The 23,537-nt window shown below is 43.1% G+C and overlaps 2 protein-coding genes and 7 non-coding genes across 12 annotated transcripts in view; 8 read left to right on the top strand and 1 right to left on the bottom strand.

The window, feature by feature from the left end:
• Positions 1-17,108, bottom strand: part of LOC115541818 (cilia- and flagella-associated protein 47) — a 59,739-nt gene extending 42,631 nt beyond the window's left edge. Inside the window, exons 1-8 of one of the 2 annotated variants that reach the window (XR_003976425.1) lie at positions 16,734-17,108; positions 15,999-16,159; positions 15,790-15,905; positions 15,109-15,247; positions 14,605-14,689; positions 13,842-13,982; positions 13,328-13,509; positions 10,287-10,393 (exon numbers count right to left, since the gene is read on the bottom strand). Coding sequence is in view for 1 of the 2 variants with exons in the window: in XM_030353683.1 (XP_030209543.1) it covers positions 10,287-10,393; positions 13,328-13,509; positions 13,842-13,982; positions 14,605-14,689; positions 15,109-15,247; positions 15,790-15,905; positions 15,999-16,159; positions 16,734-16,877 (1,075 nt within the window). In the remaining variant the exon portion in view is untranslated. The remainder of the gene's footprint in view (positions 1-10,286; positions 10,394-13,327; positions 13,510-13,841; positions 13,983-14,604; positions 14,690-15,108; positions 15,248-15,789; positions 15,906-15,998; positions 16,160-16,733) is intronic. The other variant, XM_030353683.1, reaches the window with a different exon arrangement.
• trnad-guc (transfer RNA aspartic acid (anticodon GUC)) lies at positions 10,517-10,588 on the top strand. The gene has a single exon. It is a non-coding gene; the product is annotated as a tRNA-Asp (tRNA).
• trnad-guc (transfer RNA aspartic acid (anticodon GUC)) lies at positions 10,781-10,852 on the top strand. The gene has a single exon. It is a non-coding gene; the product is annotated as a tRNA-Asp (tRNA).
• trnad-guc (transfer RNA aspartic acid (anticodon GUC)) lies at positions 12,476-12,547 on the top strand. The gene has a single exon. It is a non-coding gene; the product is annotated as a tRNA-Asp (tRNA).
• Positions 12,736-12,807, top strand: trnad-guc (transfer RNA aspartic acid (anticodon GUC)). The gene has a single exon. It is a non-coding gene; the product is annotated as a tRNA-Asp (tRNA).
• On the top strand, positions 12,999-13,070 carry trnad-guc (transfer RNA aspartic acid (anticodon GUC)). Its single transcript has one exon. It is a non-coding gene; the product is annotated as a tRNA-Asp (tRNA).
• trnad-guc (transfer RNA aspartic acid (anticodon GUC)) lies at positions 13,168-13,239 on the top strand. Its single transcript has one exon. It is a non-coding gene; the product is annotated as a tRNA-Asp (tRNA).
• trnad-guc (transfer RNA aspartic acid (anticodon GUC)) lies at positions 14,255-14,326 on the top strand. The gene has a single exon. It is a non-coding gene; the product is annotated as a tRNA-Asp (tRNA).
• A 261-nt stretch (positions 17,109-17,369) lies between the features above and the next one.
• Positions 17,370-23,536, top strand: LOC115541828 (uncharacterized). Of its 3 annotated transcripts, XM_030353700.1 has the most exons (11): positions 17,370-17,528; positions 17,715-17,876; positions 18,247-18,372; positions 18,761-18,963; positions 20,715-20,808; positions 21,068-21,160; positions 21,300-21,320; positions 21,579-21,599; positions 21,897-21,923; positions 22,084-22,142; positions 22,534-23,536. In XM_030353700.1, the coding sequence occupies exons 1-11, from the start codon at positions 17,465-17,467 to the stop codon at positions 22,549-22,551; spliced, it is 888 nt and encodes a 295-aa protein (XP_030209560.1). In that variant the 5' UTR covers positions 17,370-17,464; the 3' UTR covers positions 22,552-23,536. The 3 variants fall into 3 exon arrangements, with proteins under 3 accessions (XP_030209560.1, XP_030209559.1, XP_030209561.1); XM_030353699.1 differs by having other exon boundaries at positions 22,084-23,536; XM_030353701.1 differs by lacking the exon at positions 18,247-18,372 and having other exon boundaries at positions 22,084-23,536.
• The last annotated feature ends 1 nt before the right edge of the window (position 23,537 follows it).

Genomic DNA, 23,537 nt, shown 5'->3' with positions numbered 1-23,537 from the left:
CGGTGATGAGGTTGTGAGATGGTAGACCGAGCTCAGCCTGTACCACTGCCATATCTCTTCTCTTCTTCCAACTGAAGGAAAAGGCACTTACAACTTTTTTGCAAACACCGATGGCACGGTCAATCCGTGGATCTTTCATACCATTCACTGTAAAAAGGAAAGAAAAAGGGAGGAAACCAAAAAGGAACATTTTAGAATAGCACCATTTAATCAATGTGACAAGAACTGCATTCACACATTGTGATAGTCTTTTTTTTAATGATTTAAATATTATTGTATTTCTCCATGACAGACAAACACAAGAAAAAAAACTATGACAATACAAGGAGATGGCTGTAGCTCAGACTAGTCAAACCAGTGGGAGGAGAGAGGGTTACAGTGTTACAGCATGTGACTCTCTTTAACACATAGCCTAGTGTGTCCGCAGGAACACATGCATTATCTTACACATTATGATAGTCTAACACTTCTTAATTAAGCTTAATTCTGTTTGACAAAGAAAAGAAAATGTTTCACACTGTACTGGTATAATTTAATTAATGCGTAGCCCACACACACACGCGCGCGCGTGCGCGCGCACACTTTTTGTTTACTGAATAGAGCTTGAACGCATCATAATGTAACTCAGTGCAACCTAATATGCAACTGCATCAATCCATTCAATTCGTTTTTATACATACATGTAGCACTTTGTTATGCATTGAATAGTTTTTTCACTAAATCTGGTGCATTTATATGTCCAATGTAATTGCACACTGTCCCTTTTTAAATAAATAAATTGCACTTACTGATGGCGTTGTGCAGTCTGTGTCCAAAGCATTGGAGGTTGGGCCACTCAGTCAGTCTCAAGGCTTTAATCATGTTGGTACCGCTGTCCGTAGTCATGCAAACAAGACGGTCTTCTCGAAGCTTCCAGGAGGCCAGCGAGTCTTGTAACCCTTGGGCTATTACTTCGCCAGTGTGGTCGTCCGGGAAGTACGATGTCTGCAGGCACTTGCCTCGCAGGGTCCATTCTCCGTCAATAAAATGCACAGTCAGACTCAAATATGGGTGTGTGGTTCGGCTGGACCATAGGTCGGTAGTGGTGGAAAAATAAACGATGTTTTGCAGCTGCTCTGCGACTCCAGCTCTTGTTATGTTGTATAAATTAGGCAATGCAACTGTGGCGAAATGCTTGCGGCTGGGCAGTTGATATTTTGGGTCTATCGTTTGCAGCATCTTAATGAACCCGTTTTTTTCTACGGTATAGATGGGGACCATATCTTTTGCGATGTGATATGTCACCGCATCTGTGATCGCCTGCCACCGGGGCCCTTTCTTGTCATAAGGAATGACTGCTGAAAATGCTGCTGCCAAGGTTACCTGCTTTTTTACAGGCGCTTTGTGGCTTGAGCTCGGATCTGCATCTTTTAGTGCTACACACTCCTGCCATTCCACTGCATGTCTCTGTCGCAGGTGCTGGAATAAGTTGGTTGTGTTCCCATGTTTTGCCGCGATCGACTTTCTACAAACCTTACAAAGTACAGATGTTTGTTCTATGTCTGTCCGCTTGTACCCGAACCACTTCCATACGACTGAAGTAGCACCCTTTTTATGAACGAGTTCTTCTTCATCAGTGTTCGTGGACATTGTTATGGTAGGGGAGATCAGGGTCGATTGAAACACAGCGATTTCCTCGAAAACCACGGCAACTGACCAACCCCGCGAAATTTTTATTATTTTTTAAAATATGCTGTTTCATTCGTCCTGCATGTGTGTTTCAAACGTCCCGACTAGTCGGGGCTTTTGAAACGGATGTCAACTTACGTTCAAAGTTAAAAAAACAGCTCGATCATTATGTATTAAATTACACTTGTAACTAAGAGAACACACATGTGAGTTGTTGTCGATCACAAATTATTTGTATACATAACGTCATCTTTGCAAAAGACGTTTACTGAAAAGTGTTTCAATCGACCCGGCTCTCCCCCAAGTCTGTCGGGGGCGAGGTGAATGTGATTGCAGTAGGCTGAGTTTTGCGCGCGTTCTGGAAAGTGAGAGAGGAGGCTGCTACGGAGTCTATTCAGCAAAACAAATCGGAAGAGTCTAGAACTGTTTTTAAATCGCGATTTTTCGGTTCAGCCATTTCACAAACCGTAGGAAAGAAAAAATGCAAATTAATCGATTAAACCGAAAAAATCGCCCAGCCCTAATATATCTATGGAAATGTTCTGCCTGTTGTCCCCTGCATTTGGGTCAACCTTCCGGAATCCATTGTGACGTTAAAGGGGACATATTATACCAGCAGTTGTGAGTGTGATTAGCCTTACAAGCTGTTTTGAAAATCTGCTCCATATGACATCACTAGTGGGCGTGTCCACCTAGATCTGTGCTGGATAGATGAACGTTTACTTCAGTCCATTGGGTAGGCTGGTAGACTGATCTATCCAGCACAGATCATACATTTTTGCTAAAAAGAAATTTCTTAAAAATAAGTAGATATATTTTTCAAAACATAATGTTGCAGTAAGACCATAAAGAGCCCATGCATATGGAAAACGTTTTTAGGGATCTAGAGTCAATAATGGCAACGCAATTGAAATTGTTCCTAAATAAAAAATCTTAGAAAATAAGAGATATATTTTTCAAAACTAAAGGTTGTAGTAGGACGATGAAGAGGCCATGCCTCTATGGAACAAGTTTTGGGGCTCTAGAGTCAATAATGGCGTCGCTATTGAAATTTTACCATTGTGGTCGTTTTCAGTTTTGCACTTTGCAGACAGTGTTTCCCCTACCATTGTTCAGGCCTGGCGGGCCGCCAGGCCAACGAGCGCCCCCGCCAGGCCAACAACAGGCCAAAAAGAAAAAAAAAAATTATGCCCCATCATAACGGACAGTCTGACAGCATTAAGTTATATCATCATTAGCATGGCACTGTCACACTAAATTTGTACCGGCTGCCAAATTTGTACCTGGCGCGTCATCAATACGTAATCCATTCCAAACCTGCCCGGCAACAGATGATCAGATGATTAGAACCTTTCGAATGACGTGAAAGGTTCACCAACATTCGCAAACCTTCTATCTAGCGATCCGTTATCTGTATTGTGCTATTTCGTCCTTGACCTGCTTTAAACACTCAGTTTACTTGCTGAATTTGATTAAACAATGAAATACAATACAAATATAAAGTAAAAACAAGTGTTATCTAGCGATCCGTTTTCTGTATTATGTTATTTCGTCTTTGGCAACATGAGCGCAAATGTTTTTTGAAACCCGCTTTAAACACTCAGTTTACTAGCTAAATTAGATTAAAAAATGAAATACAATACAAATATAAAGTAAAAACAAGTGTTATCTAGTAGGGATGGGCACGAGTAGTAAATTCCAAACTCGAGTGATCGAAGGAATTCCTCGAGGATCACTCGAGTACTCGTTAAATCAAATCTATTTTTAGAATGCAACGCATCTGCAGCAGGAATAGGCGGCAGGCCCGATGATAAAAGGCAATATTACCAACCAAACATGTAATGCTTATTCTCCATCAAAACAGTCAGAGTTATCAGAGTATTCATTATTTATTTTTGCAAACGTTCAAAACACATTTTCCTTACAAAAATAAATATGCGCAGCGTCTCACAATTTAAATCACGTCGAACCAAGGCCTGTAACAGTTTTAAAAAAACGAAACAAGTAGCCTAACCATTGCAAATAAATGCTTAAAGCTGCAAATAAAACGGCAGCAAATGGACTATGGAAATACTCAGAGTTGTGATCTTCTCTACACGCCCGGGATTACAGCTGCGTCTTGCGGCGGTGAAAATAGCCGACACACTTTCACTTTCACCGTTGCTGCGGGTCTGCTTTCCCGAACTCACCGTTGTGTTTCAGGAGCATATGTTGCCGCATAGTACTTTCTGGTAGCTCGATTTCGCTTGGCATATTTTACATTTCACCTTATGATCTCCTATTTCTTTAAAGTATTTAAATTCTTCGCTGCGATTTGCTTTAACCGCCATCTCTTAACTTTTTGAATTCTGGCGTGCCTGCACACGGCACGGAACGCGCCATGGAAATGGATGCATTTAATTTTCTTTGTGCCCACGTCATGCGTTAGTGGCGCCGACAGAAAATTGATACATTTGCTTCAGAAAACTTTGTTTGTGTGTGTATATGCAAACTCGAGTTTGCCTGTCCACCAACCGAGTTCATTTGTAACGAGTAGTACTCGAGTAATCGATTCCTCACGCCCATCCCTATTATCTAGCGATCCGTTAACTGTACTATGTTATTTCGTCTTTGGCAACATGAGCGCGAATGTTTTTTGAAACCTGCCCGGCAACGGACGACGCGATCATCTGTTGCAGGCAGGTTTGGAATGGATTACATATGGATGACGCGCCCGGTACAAATTTGGCAGCCGGTACAAATTTAGTGTGACAGCACCACCAAAAATTGTATTGTAAATAAAATTAGTTTATTGTTAATAACGTGTTTATTGAATCATTATCAACTTGTGATGGCTAAGCAAGTGTTTTACATGGAAATAACCAACAAATACTCTAGCATCCCGTGAAAATGTATAACAAATAAATCACACTATCAGCTCTTACCACCGGGCCTAAAAAAAATTCTAGGGGAAACACTGCGGTCCCTAAACTCGCGGCTGAAAGCCGACTGCTCGTAGAAGCCAATTCAATTCACCGTTCGCTAAAGACGGCTCGTTTGGATGAAAACAATGTTGTGCATATAGGGGAAACACTGTATATGATTTGCTATGAAAAGAAAAGGTCCAACGGGGTTGGGGTAAATTGTTATTTTCTATTATATATAGATATAGATATATATATATATATATATATATATAGATATATAGATATATAGATATAGAAAATAACAATCGACATATTTACATATACCTAATATAGGTATACATCAGTGGAGGCTTCTCCATTGAGGAGAGGGAGGAAGATCCTCCCTAACATTGTTGAGAATAAAAAATGTAGATGCCCAGACTATTGTAATGAATTAATGCCCTTAAATATGACTACTTTATTGCCTTTGAATATATAATGTTCGTTTCCCTGGGTAAAGGGACATTAGCACCCCCTATCGCCTATTGACAATTACTTCAGGGAGGAACGTCCTCCGTCATCCACCGTTGACTCCCATTCATTTCCTCGAAAGTACTGGCGGCCGGTGGATAACATGGGTTTCAATGGGAGAGAGGAGGAAAGTCCTCCTCTGAGTGGGTGGGACCTTAAGGGGTCTGATTCGCGCAAAAATCTATCCGTCTGCGCTATGAACCAATAAGCAGGATCCCTGGATGTTGAGCAGTGTTGCCAGATTGGTCAGATTTCCCACCCAATTGGGCTACTTTTAACCATGTTAGGCTGGAAAAATTATCATTCGGCGGGAAATCTGCCCAATCTGGCAACGCTGTCGATAACAAACCCGGTCTGCATTGCCGCGGTGCTCAGTCAGAGACGCAGAGCAAGTGAAATCTGCGATAGCGAGATCCTAAATGCACAAAGGAAACGGAGGACATTGTTAACGTCTTATTAAAAAAAGCATTCCATTCATTGAGTTACAGTGCTAAGTTAGCGACCAAAGAAAGAGGTAGACCACTTCCCAAAATCAAGGTGACCAGAAGTAATGGCAACGTCAGTGTTGTGAGTGCTACATGGTTTGCTAGGTACGCATGGCTTACTGGTAGCATTACAAGCAATCGACTTTATTGCTGGCCCTGTTTGCTTATGAATAATAGCAAATCTCCAACGTGGGCTGTTCATGGTTTCACTGATGTGGTAAATCTTGATAGGGCAACCAAACGCCACGACAAGTGTCAAGATCACGTTGGTGAGCACCAACGTGATCTTGACACCCGTCGAGATCTAGGCCCAATGATAGGCCCAGATTTTTTTATTTACTTTTACAAATCAATAGTAGGCCTGATTTGACTAATATACTTTGCATCCTTTCCTTCTCAAATTACAGTGATGCCACTGGTGGCTTTGTATAAATTGTATTCACATAACTCCCTCCCTGCTATTTTGTAGTTCACCAAAACACCTTGAAACAACTTGAGTCTCACATTCTTATGCCACCATACACCAACAGTGCAAGCAGGCCAATGGCAACCAAGCGCGCAGTCCTTCCTCCCTCACTTTAAAAACCACCAGCCGCCACTGGTATACATATATATATATTGTAGGTACTAGGGCTGTCAACGAATATTCGAAGTTCGAATATTCGTTCGAAATGTATCCAAAAACGCGAATTCGAACGTGAAAATTAATATTCGAATGTGAAAAAACACTCCCGCGGTACAAGCGCCTCTATCTGCTTTGTGAATGAGCCTCTGTCTGTTCGCGATGTCCCTCATAATATTCGAATGTGAAAAAACACTCCCGCGGTACAAGTGTAACAGACTAGTATTGTGAAGAGCGAATGTATTTTATCCCCTCGGGGTTTCCGTACTTGGATATAGGTATTCCAGCTCGGCTATGCCATTCAATAAGCATCCGAAATAGAGCTCAGGGAGCTAGTAGTCTGGCTGGTGAAAGCTGCTATAACGCAATGTTCTCGGCAAAGTCCGAGACAGCTTTTTTTTCATGAATCCGAACGGTGCGTAGTGCTGGCCCTTTCGCTGGCATGGTGGAAGACGTAGGCGACATGCATATTTTTCTTTATCGATTTTAATAGGCCTTCTCGATAAATGGTAACTTGGTAAGCAAAGCAAGGAACGTTACCACTAGCATACTTTGTAACATTCAGAAGCGGGCGTCTTCTTCAGATTACTATAGTTTGCGCGCTTGCAGGTGTGGTGGTGAAATGCAAGCGATACAAAGTTGTGGCTTTTCATGATTAGGCCTCCACGTTACTGGGCTGTTTATAGGATATATATATATCCCGCTAATTTGAACCATGGTTTTGTCGCATTATTGACATATTGACGGCAACTGGTAAAATAGGCAACCAGATATTCGAATAGTTCGAATTCGTGATTTTTTTCCTAACGAACATTCGAATGTCATTTTTGAGCAATTTTGACAGCCCTAGTAGGTACCCTGGACAGGTTGCCTGGTTCAGTGTGATCACCAACAACATAGTTGATCTATGTAGTAGGGCTGCACGATATGGGCAAAATATGATATCCCGATATATTTTGGCTGAATAGCGATATACGATATATATCTCGATATTTTCTGTAGAGTGGGTTAGATGTTTTTTTTGTAAGTCAAAAGCCACATGTGAGATGTTGCAAGCACTTTTACTAAAACATAGGTCAGTATGACTGGGTATCATCCATGCTTTTTGTGTTGTGAGGGGGCGGCGGGGGCGGGAATGAGGCGTCTTTGCACACGGCACGTTCGGAAAGACAGAGTGGGAGGGGGAGGGGTCGCGCTCACAGTCTCCAAAGCAAGCGCTGTAGACTCTTGAGGGGGAAACTGACCATTTTAACGCATATCGATATAAACGATATTGTCAAATCTTGTATCCCCTTGGAAATTATATTGATATATCGTACATAGCCGATATATCCTGCAGCCCTAGTATGTAGGCCTAGAAAAAAATATAGTTCAATGTTATTGCTTAAGAAACAGATTCCTTCCAACTATTTACGAAAAATGCAATCAATAATTTATATACAAATAAATGGTTACATATCGATCAGCAACGAGGTTGGAGTAGCCGCCTACCCACATAAATAATTGTAATACACCAACATTGTTAACTGTCATACATAGCTAAACAAGCAAATGAAAAATTAAATACTAACAGAACTGAATTTATTATTAGGCTACTAACAATATTATAAAAATGATACCGTAATGCACGAGTTCTTTGTCTTTGGATCTTTTGAATAAATGGATCAATAAATGGTGAATCGCAATGATCGCAAGCAGAGTAACGTGAGAGTCATTGAGCAGCAGCTGAACCAGCAGCTAAATCCCTTTATCACTAAAACACTTTTAGTGAAACATTTTTAGTGATAAAAAGTCACCACAGTGCCTAAAAACCATGTACGTCATTCATGTTAAGTAAAAGGAAAAACCTCAGGCACGAGAAGTTAACGGAGCCGTCCACTAAGCCCTCTCGATTGCCGGGCCAAAACATTTGTATCACTACGACCCCTTTTCAGTTGCCCACCCCTCCTTCTCCAGCAAAAAATTATATCATGAAACGGCTAATAAAACGCTTGTGGTGGCGTTTTGAAAAGAGGAAACTTAGAAAAATAATACATGGCATAAAGATAATTATGAGCCTTTGATTGATATCCAGACATTTTTTGCGGAGACACATTCCTGTTCCCCACTTGTATTGGAGTGAACGGAGATATCTACTTCTGGGCCCATTGAATCGAGGGACCCGTCCACAGCCCGCTTAAACAGCTGTAATACCAGGCTTGGCCGCTGAGCACTGGTGGAATGCGGAAGAATTCCACCAGTACACTAGTAGTACACTATCCGCACTCACTAAGTGCGCTAATTTTCAGTTGTCAGTGTTGTTTCAAATCGAATACTCCGTGGTGCACTATCCGAAAATTACGATCACGACTGCCACCGCGGCTCCTCCCCCGCAATAAACATCCCTCCTTGTACGGTGAACTCTTTACGCCTAGCAGCTATAAAAAGTTATAAAAGCTATAAAAACTACAAAATGACTATTAATGCAGGCTATGTGGAAAATGCGCTGACTTTGGCTTAGCCTGGCTCCGCCCTCTTCCGCTACATAGCTAAGAAGGCTGCCGTTGAGTACGAAAAGTATACATCGATCCACACTCCGCGATTTGACCGCTTTGAGTACACCATCCGGGTCCTTTCAGTACAATAATTTTCGCCCGATCTGAATTGGAACGCCCTGCATACTCAAACTGAGGCTAGTAAGTACGGATAGTATGGATATTGGAACACAGTATTGCAGCTGTTTAAGCGGGCTGTGGACTGGTCCCTCGATTGAAGGGGCCCAGAAGTAGATATCTCCGTTCACTCCAACACAATTGGGGAACAGGAATGTGTCTCGCCACCACAAGCGTTTAATAAGCCGTTTTATGTTATTCTTTTTTGCTGGAGAAGGAGGGGCGGGCAGCTGAAAGGAGTCGTAGTCAAACATGTTGTTTCGGCCCGGCATTCGAGAGAGCCTAGTGCATGGCTCCGTTAACTTCTCGTGTCCATGGTTTTTCCTTTTACTTAACATGACTGACGTTGAATTTTTTGTTTTGCCACTGTGGTAACATTTTATCACCAAAAGGGTTTTAGTGAAAAAGGGATTTTTAGACTGGTTCAGCTGCTGCTCAATGACTCACGTTTCTCTGCTTGCGATCATTGCGATTCACCATTAATCCATTTATTCAAAAGAAAAAGAACGGGTGCATTACAGTACATTTTTTATAATATTGTTAATAGCCTAATAAACATTTCAGTTGCGTTAGTATTACATTTTTCATTTGCTTGTTTAGATATGTATGACAGTAAACAATGTTGGTGTAGGCCTATTGCACTTATTTATTTGGATAGGCCTTTCCAACCTCGTTGCTGATCCACTCCCTCTGTTCGCTGATTGGACCGCCAGAAATCTGGTTTACATGGAATGCATTTACATTAAGCAGACCCAGACCTAGTACTGAAGTGAAATGAAAATTGAGCGGAATTAGGTAGGTGGGCGGTGCCAGGCTAAGATGCTCCCACATCATGTAAACAATCTGGGCACTCACGAGGAAAGCTGGAGGTTGTATTGATGTTGAATGTTACATTTCCTTGTTCAAGTTTTTTTTAAATTAATTTTGAATATTACATTTTCTTTGTTAAATTCTAAATAATTTGTCATTTCTAAACGAAAGCCGGAGACTCCATCATTAAATATATTCGTTTTCGCGGTTATTCAGCTTCTTCCTCTCCTTCGGAAAAAACACGACGCATAGCATTGTGGTATACGGGAGTAACATGTAGGGTACATGGTATGCACACTCAAACTTTGGGTATTTTAAGTGCACTATATAGTGCATGAAATTAACCACTGAGAATTCGAACACCACTACAAAATGGCGAGCACCCTATAGTGCACTATATCCGTGATAGGGAACGATTTCGAACACAGCAGTTTTCATATAAATGGGCGGCATTTTGGAATCCGCTGTCCGTTCTATAATAGGTCCATGGTGTAATTTGTTGGGGATATTTTTTGATGCGTTAATTGAAGGCAGCTCTCGTAGTCCTGCAGTGTAAGGGGCGCGAGAGTTGCATGGCGGCACCGTTGACGTACGAACCCAAGGCCCATGCGTGTCTATATGTCTATGGCTTTACCGTTGAGGGGGATGAAGCCGTGCATGGTGTCCACCAGCTGAAACAGCAGAAAGACAGCATATTCTTGTGGACCGGCAGAACTGGACCGCTTTCTGTCTTCAACAGGCCTGAGGAGAAAAGTCTATATGAATAAATTATGCACAAAATGCTCCAATATCACATACAAAATGTTCGAGGACGTAAGCTGACGTACGTTTTATTTTTTTAACTAAGTGAAGTCTGTGCATCACTCCTCGTTAGTATAGTGGTCAGTATCCCCGCCTGTCACGCGGGAGACCGGGGTTCAATTCCCCGACGGGGAGGAAACATTTTCGAATGAAAAGTTGTGGAGGATTCGCTGACGATACACCCCACTGTTGGTAGGTTTGTTTACGGATATAAAACGTACCGTAGTACCACTCCTCGTTAGTATAGTGGTCAGTATCCCCGCCTGTTCGAGGACGCAAGCTGACGTACGTTTTTATTCTTTTAACTAAGTGAAGTCTGTGCATCATTCCTCGTTAGTATAGTGGTCAGTATCCCCGCCTGTCACGCGGGAGACCGGGGTTCAATTCCCCGACGGGGAGGAAACATTTTCGAATGAAAAGTTGTGGAGGATTCGCTGACGATACGCCCCACTGTTGGTAGGTTTGTTTACGGAAATAAAACGTACCGTAGTACCACTCCTCGTTAGTATAGTCATAGACATCTTATAGATAGACGGAGCATTGGCTGCTGGGACGCGAGAAATACGGCCGCCATATTGGAGTGGTCAACCGGGAGCAGCAACAGCAGCAGAAACAGGATGCCGGGCTGTTGTTCAGCGTATTCCTGCTCTAATCGGCGGACAATCCATAATAGGAATCGGGGGATTACTTTTCACAAGCAAGATTTAACATTACCGTACTATTGGTATAATTAGTATTGAATAATAACACGCCAAACCATGTGGCCTTTATCATAGCTACACGTATGACAAAAAACCGCATGAAAATCAGTGGTATTCAGTGAGGTATGATTAATTAAATGCGCTGACAGTTCATTGCTCCAGCCAAACGGATTACCCTACATGCCCACTACATGTGTCCGTTGACTGATGGGGGAGTAGTCTTTGCAGATGCATCCGTCAGCCAATCAAATCGCTTCGCCGGGTTCTTCCCGCTACTTCCTGCTTGTTGCGATGCAAGATGACCCGCTTTCCCGCTTTCCAATATCGTCAGAGCCCGAGTCGCGTCACAGTGCTTAAATTTGCATACGTGATCTGATTGGATGACGGATCCGTCGCTGCCGAAAAAGTTGAACATTTTTCAACTTTTTGACTGAGCCATGACTGAGCCGACGGCTCCAACGGAACGGACGGATCCACAATGCATTGCGTGTCCGTCCCCATTGAAAGTCAATGGGGATCAGTCGACGGACGCATGTAGTGGGCACGGGGCGTTACACTAGCTGTGTTCGAAATCGTTCCCTATACACTCGTTCCCTATTCCCTATATAGTGTACATGATATAGTGCACTATATAGGGAATAGGGAACGAGAATTCGGACACTACGCTGAACATTTCTAAACGTCATTTGCGTCAGTAAATGCGCCGGGTATTTGTGTGACGCAGACAGATGCGCCCACATCAAGTAAACAAGCCGGGCACTCACGACGAAAGCTGGAGGTTGTATTGATGTTGAATGTTACATTTCCTTGTTTAATTAATTTTGAATGTTAAATATTCTATGTTAAATCCCAAATAAATTGTTGACATTTCTAAACGAAAGCCGGAGACTCCATCATTAAATGTATTCGTTTTCGCGGTTATTCGGCTTCTTCTTCTCCCCTGGAAAAATACAACCGCATTGCATTGTGGTATACGGGAGTAACATGTAGGGAACATCGTATGTACCCTATTTTAAGTCCACTATATAGTGCCCTATATAGTGGACCACTGAGAATTCGAACACCCTAGAAAATGGCGTGCACCCTATTTAGTGCACTACATCCATGATAGGGAACGATTTCGAACACAGCTACTGAGTGGAGCGGATGACCACTCCAAGATGGCGGCCCCGCGTCTCGTCAGCGCCAGTAGGCGGTAGCATTCGATGCTCCGTCTATCATATAAGATGTCTATGAGTATAGTGGTCAGTATTCCCGCCTGTTCGAGGACGCAAGCTGACGTACGTTTTATTTTTTTAACTAACTGAAGTCTGTGCATCACTCCTCGTTAGTATAGTGGTCAGTATCCCCGCCTGTCACGCGGGAGACCGGGGTTCAATTCCCCGACGGGGAGGAAACATTTTCGAATGAAAAGTTGTGGAGGATTCGCTGACGATACGCCCCACTGTTGGTAGGTTTGTTAACGGAAATAAAACGTACAGTAGTACCACTCCTCGTTAGTAGTGGTCAGTATCTCCGCCTGTCCGAGGACGCAAGCTGACGTACGTTTTTATTTTTTTAACTGAGTGAAGTCTGCATCACTCCTCGTTAGTATAGTGGTCAGTATCCCCGCCTGTCACGCGGGAGACCGGGGTTCAATTCCCCGACGGGGAGGAAACATTTTCGAATGAAAAGTTGTGGAGGATTCGCTGACGATACGCCCCACTGTTGGTAGGTTTGTTTACGGAAATAAAACGTACCGTAGTACCAATCCTCGTTAGTATAGTGGTCAGTATCCCCGCCTGTTCGAGGACGCAAGCTGACGTAGGTTTTATTTTTTTAACTAAGTGAAGTTTGTGCATCACTCCTCGTTAGTATAGTGGTCAGTATCCCCGCCTGTCACGCGGGAGACCGGGGTTCAATTCCCCGACGGGGAGGAAACATTTTCGAATGAAAAGTTGTGGAGGATTCGCTGACGATACGCCCCACTGTTGGTAGGTTTGATTAAGGAAATAAAACGTACCGTAGTACCACTCCTCGTTAGTATAGTGGTCAGTATCCCCGCCTGTCACGCGGGAGACCGGGGTTCAATTCCCCGACGGGGAGTTACAATTTTTCGCTTTTATTTTTTTCTAATTTCTTGATTTATATTCGATGACAAAGCCATAAGACCGTCCCGGCTCGGACTCCCTACCTCTTGCACAACGGACTGAAGCGTACGGACACTGTGATGCGTTCGTAGGGTCCTATTCGACCCTGCTTGGGGACGCAGCAGACGACCTGGGACGGGTCTGGTCCGTGGGGGGTCTTGCTGTTAAGGGTCTCTCTCCTTCTCCCTAGCAGCGCTGCATCCGTGCTTTTCCAGAGCTCTGTAGCCTGAACGAGAATTCACAATTTTACGCATGATTGTCTGTAGCAAAAGACAGCAATAAACACCCAAATAATGTTAATAATGTAGAAATACACATATTTTCCTACTGTTTTAGGGTATATTCGTATGTAAAAGTATTATATACTAAATCCCTGCCTACAATTCTGAATTTATTCTCAGAATTCTGAAAAGAAAATCACACTTGTTCTCTCTTCCCCTTCCATATCGTCGAGATTCCTCATTGTTGTATTAAACGCATCTTGCCATTGGTGGAACTGCAGCCTAAAGCAGCAAACGCTAAATGCACCCGGGAGGGGGAAGAGGTCCGATTACCCACCAGCTCGGTTCCCTCCGCGGTGTCCTGAAGGAAGCCCAGCCAGTGGCACGTGGCCGGCCCGTTGTTCTTCAAAACCACTCTCTCCACGCGGGATGTCCCATTGTAGACCGGCCCAAACGACAGGCAGGACAGAGGAGACCCCTTTTTTTGCGAAATAAATGTTTCACAAATAGATCGATTTGGAATAGTAAAGACTTGGAACAATCGATTGTTTTATTCGATGGCTTTTACAGGTGAACGTTGCCCAAATTAGTTCGAAAAAAGAAGAGCGCAACAGTGAGGTCCAAAGTACTTTACGTAGGTAATGTAAGTCACGAATATTGATTAGTCATTGGAAAGGTTAACGAAAAGCAGGCTCACCATACAAACATCTGAAGTTTATTTTTTTAAATGAGCGGAGCCAATTGTACCACTCCTCGTTAGTATAGTGGTCAGTATCCCCGCCTGTCACGCGGGAGACCGGGGTTCAATTCCCCGACGGGGAGTTCACATTTTTGACTTTTTCTTTTTTCAATATTTAACATACGACTTCCATAATACCTGGTAAGCAATTTAGACAAGCAATATTCAATTAAACCCGTATATTCTTGGTAATGTTATTTAATGAAGCACACATAACCGCGTCTCTAACTACCGCGCTCAGAACCAGTGCACCCTCTAGCGGCGGGAAAAGGTCACGACACATGAAGGATGTCGAGTTTTATAATTAATTATGTACATTATTCACTTATATCGTATCTGAAATATGGCCCAGGCCATATACCTGGAGGTCGTATATCTGGAGGGCTTGGTCCACCACCTCAGCCCTGATCCTCAGACTCCGGTCTGGGCTGCTCTGGAGCTTCACTCTGAAACAGGTTGAAGGTGCGCAAGACTCAGTGGCTGAGGGGAACTACGGTGGGCAGAGAGCAAGGCAATAGTGAAACGGTGGCTTAACTGATGAAGGGTCGGATGATCAATAGCTCAGACCAAAGAGGATGTTTTACATGTGTTATATTTATCTATGTAGATTATGGACCAATTCAAATGTGAGACTTCATTGCGTGGTTGAGGGTATGCTTTTTTTTTTATTGTTGTGACACATTTAGTTCTTTTTTTAACCTAAGACCTGTTAGAAATGATTGGTCATAAATACAAATTTCCTTTTACACGTATACAAAATTTGTTGAGAATACCACGTATTTCACCTTCAATGGGATAAGTATCTCATATCTGCTTGATGATCTTATACATTTCTTAAAATAAACCACAACATAGCCTAACTTACAAAGCCATTTCCTCTATAAGCCCCGGCATGTGCGTGCTCAGTTCCACCGTTAACCACTGGGTGGCGCCTGGCATTACAGTACCGCGGCTGGGCGAAAGTTTGACTGACGGATCTCCGTTGAACTTCACTTGGTACTGCCCTACACCAGGCCCACAGACAGACAGACAGACGTACACGTTTACTGCACATGGTACTCTCCTACACCGAGTACAGTCACAGACAGATTGACAATTTCAATATCTGACTTAAAGAATGGGTGATTGGTCATCCAAGATAAAGAAAAAAAGTATTGTCAAATGTATTAATTGAAAATGACTGAAACGCAGACAGACAAAAAGATAGACATTTGATTCTGTGTGGATCAGTTAATCAGTGTAATTAACGATTATTAGAAACAGCTGCACAGCGGAGTGATATAGTCCCAGCGCTGTTATACTCTCAGTATGCTACTCATGAAATGCTTTCATCCAATCAAATTACTGGTTCCGAACTAACTGTGGTCAAACAATACCAATGTCAAAAGACACGTAATAAAGTTGGAATAAATTAATAATAATCAAAGCATGAAGTACCTAAAAATAAAGATGACTGTATTTGTATCTTTACAGTAGTAACTATGAATGCATAATTTGTATGGTGACAATCAGATATCAGGATCACAAGAGCCTCGATGTTATATACCTGGTGCTGATCCCTGATTGGTCAAAGGCAGCTGTTTAACGATCACCTGACTGGTTGCTGTAACCGAGCCAAAATCCACCAGGGAATCCACCAACAGCTTGCAGGCTGGTGGGTACCTGTACACACGCATGCGCGCACACACGCATGAAAAAAGTCTAGACACAAATATTAGATTCATAAGCATTCAGAGGTAGGATGGGCCTACTTACGCCCGCAGCTGGACCTCCACCGTGGTCAGATGGTCGATGAGAAACTCAAGGCTGTCCGCAACCTCCACCGCCTGCTCCGGGGAGAAGGTCAGCGACCCGCCCACAGAGAGGCCCGGGGCCACGGAGGAGGACGGCGGAGCGTTGAACGTGAACTTGAACGGCTGGCGGGGAAACAAAGCGAGACAAGATTACACAAGTATAGGCTTAGCTACATATGCCTACTGTATAAAAGGATAATTATGAGCTTTAGGTAATTCGAGCATTTTGATAAGCAAGTAACGTGTAAGTATAATCCAACCTTTTAACCAAATAGCCCACCTTAAGTAGGCCTATAATAATGAGCTTGCAACATAAATATATATTTATGTATATTTTTCCGTTGTTCCCCTGTTTACTACATTCAACTTGTTTCATACCTTTCCCCCAGTAAAGACAACCAAATATATAATATATAGAAGGAAAGAAAGAAATGTTGCATATAAAAACAGCTATATAGGCCTACATTTATTTTTGTATTATACAAATATAACATACACATTATAGGATGTGCGGGCGTCATGGTGATTAATAAGTAGGCCTAGACACAATACAAGTTGCATTATAAAGTACAGGCCTATGGGCTAATTTTAATTGGACATCAAGTAGCCTACAGCTTTTTTAAATTCCCAATAAGAATGCATCCTATAAGTTTCACTGCAGACGGGTTTACCCAGAGCCGAGACCCTCGTCCTCTACCTTGGACGGAGGCCTCTGGAGCACGATGTCTCTCGAGGCTCCGCCGACATTGGTGACCGTGACGGTGGTCCGGTACACCTCCCCGACCCGCACCTCTCTGAACTCCACCCGGGGCGGCACCACCCGGACAGACGGAGAAGACATGCCGACGGGTGACTCAAGAACGGTTGGAGAAGATCACGAGTGGAACTTATTAATTGTTTTACATGCGTGAATTGTATTTCTAACTATCGGCGACTCCACATTCCGACGGTCTGCTTAATTCGTTGCCGGACGGTTGCTGGGCGACGAGTCACTAGACGGCAGACGTCGACGACGGCGGCACAGGTGGTTGCTAGGCAACGAGGACGAGAGACACCTAACGATTCAACAAGCTGGCACGCAGGAACCCCCTTTTTCTACAGACTGAACAAATGTTTCAATTTGATTTTTTTCTTTCATAATGAATAAAAACTATATTGTCATATCGTTGTTTTCTGTTATGCTTGGTTATGCCATTTATTTTTAATTCATTATGTAGGCTATAACGTTGAGAGAAAAAAAGACCTCTATTGGGCGAGATTATATCCTCAGATTCAATAAAGTTAACCAAATAGCCTATGTAATGCCGTCATTATCAACCACGTCCTCAACACGTGTTGCGCGAGCCCGCCCCGGAGACTCCAGAACGTCAACACACAGAGCCAGCGTCCCTGCAGACTGGGGCTGGAGCAGAGCTGCTGGCAGGAGCAATGCATTGGACGTCTTTCATTTCTGTCCTTTGCGGCTGCTTGGCGGTTTCCACTTCGTATTATCGTAAGTTTGGAACTGGGTTAAAAATGTCCCTTGAACAAATGTGATATTTGGTTCAATTCTGGGGAGGTGATGCCATGGCATGGGCGTTGGCTTAATGCATGTCCATAGAGCGCGTTGGACAAAAAAAATCTCATGGCAAAGTGATACAACTTTGAAAGACTTTTGTATCTATATACCTTTCTCTAGAATACGTATCCGTAAGTTTCCGAGCTGGAACCGATTGCTCTCTGAAGTCGCAGTGGTCCACGAAGGACGTCATCTCCACGATAGAGTGGCGGTATGGGGTCGACCCGGTAGTAGAGTGGAACAGAGACAACAGGTCGGCCGTCTTCCGCGCTCATCTCCAAGGTTGGCATAGATCGGGATGTCTGATCAATTCTATGTCTGTCTGATGTGACTTGTATTGTATCACTATGTAAATGATGAAGACCTATGGATGCCTAGATATCCTATATCCCTCTCCATATAGAGATGTAGCTATATATTTAGATAGGCCTAGATCTTTTTTTATGTAGATATTGCCTAGCCTAGTTATGTGTTGCATGTGCTGCACTTATAGCGTTATTTAAGTGATGCTAATCATAACAGCATAAAATGCCACTTTTGTTGTAGCCTAGGATCTCATATAGGGCTACATGGGTAAAAAAGTTGTAAAAACGAAGGCCTAATAATACTTCTGATAACTTGGAGCTACTACACCATGAATGGACTTTTGCAGACCGCGCTTTGCTGGACATCCAAACGGGAGATCTGATGATCAGCAACACAAGGGCGGGTGACAGCGGGGTTTACACGGTCTTCATCAACTCCGGTCAAACCCGCAAGATTAACGTCAGCATCCTCTGTAAGCAAAGCTGCATGACGACCCCCGATCTACGCTAATATACCGGACGCTTCTCCATGTAGGCTAGTAGTCTCCCCCAAACCTATATTTGGGTGACACACTTTTTTGCATTCCTTAGTATATGTCTCTCGCTGTGGTTCCCACGACGCGCACACACATGTATTGCTCTATTTAGTACAAAAAATGACCGTGTGCTCATCAGTATTCATTGTTCTGTAAAGTTTGTTTATCATTGAACTCCCGCGCCATGGTGTTTGAGGACGGAACAAAAACGGTAATCACCCCGACTGTCGTCCTCGTCATTATGCGCTCTGGTCTGTTCCAACGCGCGACACGTTGTATCAGATGTAGGCAGGGTTCGACATGTGTTGTGGTGGTGTTTGGACAGCTGCGGTTCCCGTGCCGACGGTCTCCTGGGCCTGCCAGCCGGAGGATGAGGGGACGATCTTCTGTGTTTTGACCTGCGAAGGAGACACCAGCGGAGCAGAGCCCGTCCAGTACAGTTGGACCCACCAGCCACAAGCAAACATCTCAAGTCATGGAGATGAGGATGCAAACAAAACTTTGCCTAAATCCATCAACGTTACAATGGTAAGGGAGATGCAGTGATAGTAGATGGTGTAACCTTTGATGCTTATTGTTTAGCATTTAAGTGTGTGTGTGTGTGTGTGTGTGTGTGTGTGTGTGTGTGTGTGTGTGTGTGTGTGTGTGTGCGTGTGTGCGCGCGCGTGTGTGCGTAAGTGCGTGTGGGTTTGTGTGTGTATTTTCAAAATCTTGATGTCTATTTGGTTGTCAATTGAAATAATAATCATAATAATAATCCAATTCAGTTCTTTCATCCATTTCAATTGAATTTTTTATTTTATGTCATCCACATCATGTGGTGGGCAGAGTAGCTAAAAAATGTACTCAAGTAAAAGTACTGTTACTTTAAGATTAGAATTACTCAAGTAGAAGTAAAAGTACTCGTAAAAATAATTACTCAAGTAAGAGTAAAAAAGTATGCAGTGAAAAGACTACTCAAGTACTCAAGAGTACAAGTACTGAGTTTCTCCGATTTATTTTTTAAACAAACAGAGCAACACAAACGGTACAAAATAGACACCAACAAAATATAAAACAGCAATGTTCAAATAAAGATAATGTAAATAACATCCTTTTAAATAAAATAAATAAGGTCTAAAAAAAATGTATAACCCTTGAACTAAAACAATAACAAATTAAATCTTTGCAAAATTAAATACATCAACGTGTGTGTGTGTGTGTGTGTGTGTGTGTGTGTGTGTGTGTGTGTGTGTGTGTGTGTGTGTGTGTGTGTGTGTGTGTGTGTGTGTGTGTGTCACTCTGTTCGAGCCTGCATGAGAGTTCAATGTTGTCATATTAGCTGTAACGTCTTTCTGACCAATCGCAGTTCAAGGCCGACCTGGGCTGTGCCACTTCGGGAGGGGGCGCTCAGTTACTCCTCTAGACAAAACCGAATTGGTTGCGAGTCGACGTTGACCCGGCGCCCCCCGTTAACGGGCCACAGGGAATTTTCCCAACTCTCCCGATTACCACTCTGCGTTGTGCGTGCCTGTGTGTGTGTGCAGGCGTTATTAAATTGCCTCTCGGCCGCTTGTACCCGCGATCTCGTCCTTTCGGCCATCTCCCAACCCTCATGACCATAGGTGAGGATAGGAACGAAGATCGACCGGTAGATCGAGAGCTTTGCCTTGCGACTCAGCTCTCTTTTCGTAACAACGGTGCGGTAAAGCGAACGCAATACCGCCCCCGCTGCTCCGATTCTCCGGCCAATATCACGCTCCATAGTACCCTCACTCGCGAACAAGACCCCGAGGTACTTGAACTCCTTCACTTGGGCTAAGGAATATTCACGTGATAGAAATAGATCTCGCATGTAATAAAAGAAAATATCTAAAAAAACCAAGTAACGACCGTCACGTAGCCAATGGAACGGCGTAAAAGTACCGTTCTTTCTTCAAATATTTACTCAAGTAAAAGTAAAAGTATGTTGCAATAAAACTACTCCTAAAATTACAATTTATCCAAAAAGTTACTCAAGTATTTGTAACGGAGTAAATGTAGCGCGTTCCTACCCACCTCTGTCCACATGTAGAAGAACAACATAGTTGGGATTCATAAAAAATGGCTAGATAAAAAACACTGTTCTCAACTCTCTTCCACACGCTGCGATGAGTTTCTCACTCTGACGTGGTTAGGGCCTTGGCTAATGGCACAACTGGTAATCAAACGTCTGGCTCTCAATAGAGTTAGGTCCCCTCTGCTCCAGGAAGTTGCTTTGAGGAACTCTGAGCTCACGTTGTTCCACCTTCTTGTCTTAGGTCGTGGGGTCGGACTCGGATGTATTTGTTTGTACCGTCTGGAACACAATAAGCCTGCAGAACAGCCAGCCCAGCACGCGTCCCTCCACACTGCGTGAGTCCCTTATTGGCTGGCAGCGTGAGTGGGAGGAGCCATCGGGACAGTGGAATGAGTGGGAGGGGCCGGTTGAACTGAAGTTCGAGGGGCAGTAGAGTTATTGAATAAAAGGGAGTCGCAGATAGATATGTGGGAGGGGCCTGTGGGGGACTTATTTTAAGTGGGAGGTTCCTGCAAGGCCAGATTAATATGTGGGAGGGGCCAGAGTTTTAACAGTATTCTCAATGAATTTGTTTCTGTTTTTGTGGTTTCCCAGGAGAAACTCTCCATCCAATGAAAGGAGTGGTCGTGTTCACATCCTTCATAGTAGCGGTCACAGCAGCCATCGCGTTACACAGATGTTGGACAGGTGAGAAGGAGTGAATCAGCGGCCATGACGGATATACTCTATTCTTTTAATAATTGCCTGATAGAGTGGTTACTTTGGAATGTCTAATTATTGTCTGCACCAAATGTTGCTGTTTATAATGATGTATCTTGTCATCCAGGAGTCTGGTTCTTTCATAAAGGTAGGAGACCCCTCCAGCGAAAGCTTATAATCATATTTGTAATTGCATTGTAACTACGGAATTATCATTACCATTAATGCATCGCTAAATGTTGTGTGTGACCAAATATCACACACATCGTCTTTTTTCGTTTCTGCTTATTTTCGTTTGTAAAAACTTTTAGAATCAAAATTATGGTAATTATTTTACATTTTCATGCAAATTAAGAGTAAAGCATCCCCTGTTACTGATATTACATTTGTTTTTTCCTCATTGTAGAATCAACGCCATGGCAATCAGGTGAGGACAGAAAATACAATTTATAAAAAAGTTATTCAAAAACGTTACATCTAAACCATACTAAGCTTGGTTATATAAACTATACTTTATGGTTACAGTTATTATAACCATATTTTAACAGAATGGTTCACATCCACACCATACAGTATTCATCAATACGGTTCACAACTAAACTATGCTACATTATAACAGTATGTTGTGGCTCTTATGAGTCCTAAATGATCTGCTCTGAGAGCTACATGAGGAAGTAGAGAGACCCAGTCTTATCTTCTCGTTCTCCCCGGTTCCTCATGCTAGATTTCTGGAGAAGAAGAATTAAGGGTGGTATGTATCTTCATCCATAACTCCACTGCTCTCGCTCTCTTTCCTCTCCCCTTCTCTCTTTCCTCCCGAGTCCTCTGCTCTGGTCATGTTCTATGGTCATAACTGTGGTCTCCTCATAAGCCTCGTGACTGAGAAAGGACATATCTTGACTCTGTTCCAGGTGATGACTCAGAGAACAATCATCCCAAGGAACTGGAGGAGTTGGAAGCCAACCCAGATGGCCAAGTTAACCATTTAGTTCATACCCACATTTTGCCATACTGACAATAGCACTTTAGCTAAAAGAAGCATTATTAGCCTGAATTGGTAGTAGTTAGTTAGTTGTACCACGGTTATGTTTGTAATGATGGTAGCCGTAGTTCTAAGAAGTAGCTATAGTTCTCAGTAGCTGTTGCGCTAGGAAGTAGCTCTAGTACTGCTACGTAGGCAAAACACTAGCTAGGTAGCTAATGCGCCAGATAGCTGTAAGTCGCTGTGATCAGCCTGTTCATTGGTCAAGTTATTTTGAATTTGGAAGCGTATTATCTTTCTCCATAGGAGAACAAAAGAGTGGGTCTCCACCAACCCCTCTTACGTCCTCAACATTTGAACCTTCTTTCTGTTTATTTAGCCCGAAACACAGCACTGAAGCCCCTGTGACCTCTGGACCAGGGCTCCCTGCCGGGCTTCACAGACCCAGTGAAAGAAGCCACTATGTAATCAATCAATTGTTATGAGTGTAAACTTACCACAGAGTAACCGGTGCATATTAAGTGTCCCTCCCTGGGTTCTCGGACACAATAGAAACAGTATAACTGCAGTCCTGTCTAGCTCAATTGGTAGAGAATTGCATTACCACTGCCAGTTAATGGGTTAGTGATTCCATAGGTGGGTGTAAGACACTGGAGATAAGTGTCCATCAAATGGCATATGGAGTTTTATGTCAGGAATAAAATAAAATACACGTTGCACATTTTGGTCACTTTACCCTTGGAGCAGTTCTTACTCTGTTGTCCAGTGCTGCATTGAGCTGATTAGAGGAGAACACTATCGTTCTATTGTTCTCCGAGGGCAGCAGACTCCCACAACAGACACGGTCTTGTTGTAGAATACATCAGATCTGGGGCCGTCACTCGGGTATGGGTCGCAATGGGCTGCCAAACCTTCGATTAGATCTCCCTCCCTCTTTCTGTGGCTGAACGCCATACATGGAGAGGTGGGACCGACGACATTCTGTATCGACAGAGACAGACAGCCGTTTTATATAGTCTATGGGCTGTATACACGCAAACTACAACCTCTGTCTAGGCACCAAATCTATGGTGTTACTATACTGAAGAACAAGTGCAATGTAGACCCACACCTGTGTCACGATACCACCTGGGAAATCTGTATGGAAACGCTCGCAGCAAAATCTAAACACAATGGGTCAACGTACATTTGTGCATTTAACACTTGAATGTGTAACATGTCTGTTTACATGTATATATGTCTCACGGTTTACACCTTATAATATAATGAAGTTTTAGGTTTGATTAATGCTTGTTTGCCTCATTTTGATGTGCTCCGGTTTTGATGTGAAGCCCATTTTTACTTGCATCCAAGTGCTACATGAATAAAGTTACGATAACTTTC

Source organism: Gadus morhua, chromosome 4 (assembly GCF_902167405.1).
Source record: "Gadus morhua chromosome 4, gadMor3.0, whole genome shotgun sequence".
Classification (NCBI taxonomy): Eukaryota; Metazoa; Chordata; class Actinopteri; order Gadiformes; family Gadidae; genus Gadus; species Gadus morhua.
Note: the sequence above shows the minus strand (reverse complement) of the source record. Positions and strands in the feature narration are given on the sequence as shown.

Excerpts from the sequence above, each read along its gene's own strand:
- LOC115541828 (XM_030353699.1), top strand. The coding sequence starts at position 17,465 with ATGCATTGGACGTCTTTCATTTCTGTCCTTTGCGGCTGCTTGGCGGTT. Across the intron at positions 21,161-21,299 it reads GTTACACAGATGTTGGACAG|GAGTCTGGTTCTTTCATAAA; the intron begins GTGAGAAGGAGT and ends CTTGTCATCCAG. Across the intron at positions 21,321-21,578 it reads AGTCTGGTTCTTTCATAAAG|AATCAACGCCATGGCAATCA; the intron begins GTAGGAGACCCC and ends TCCTCATTGTAG.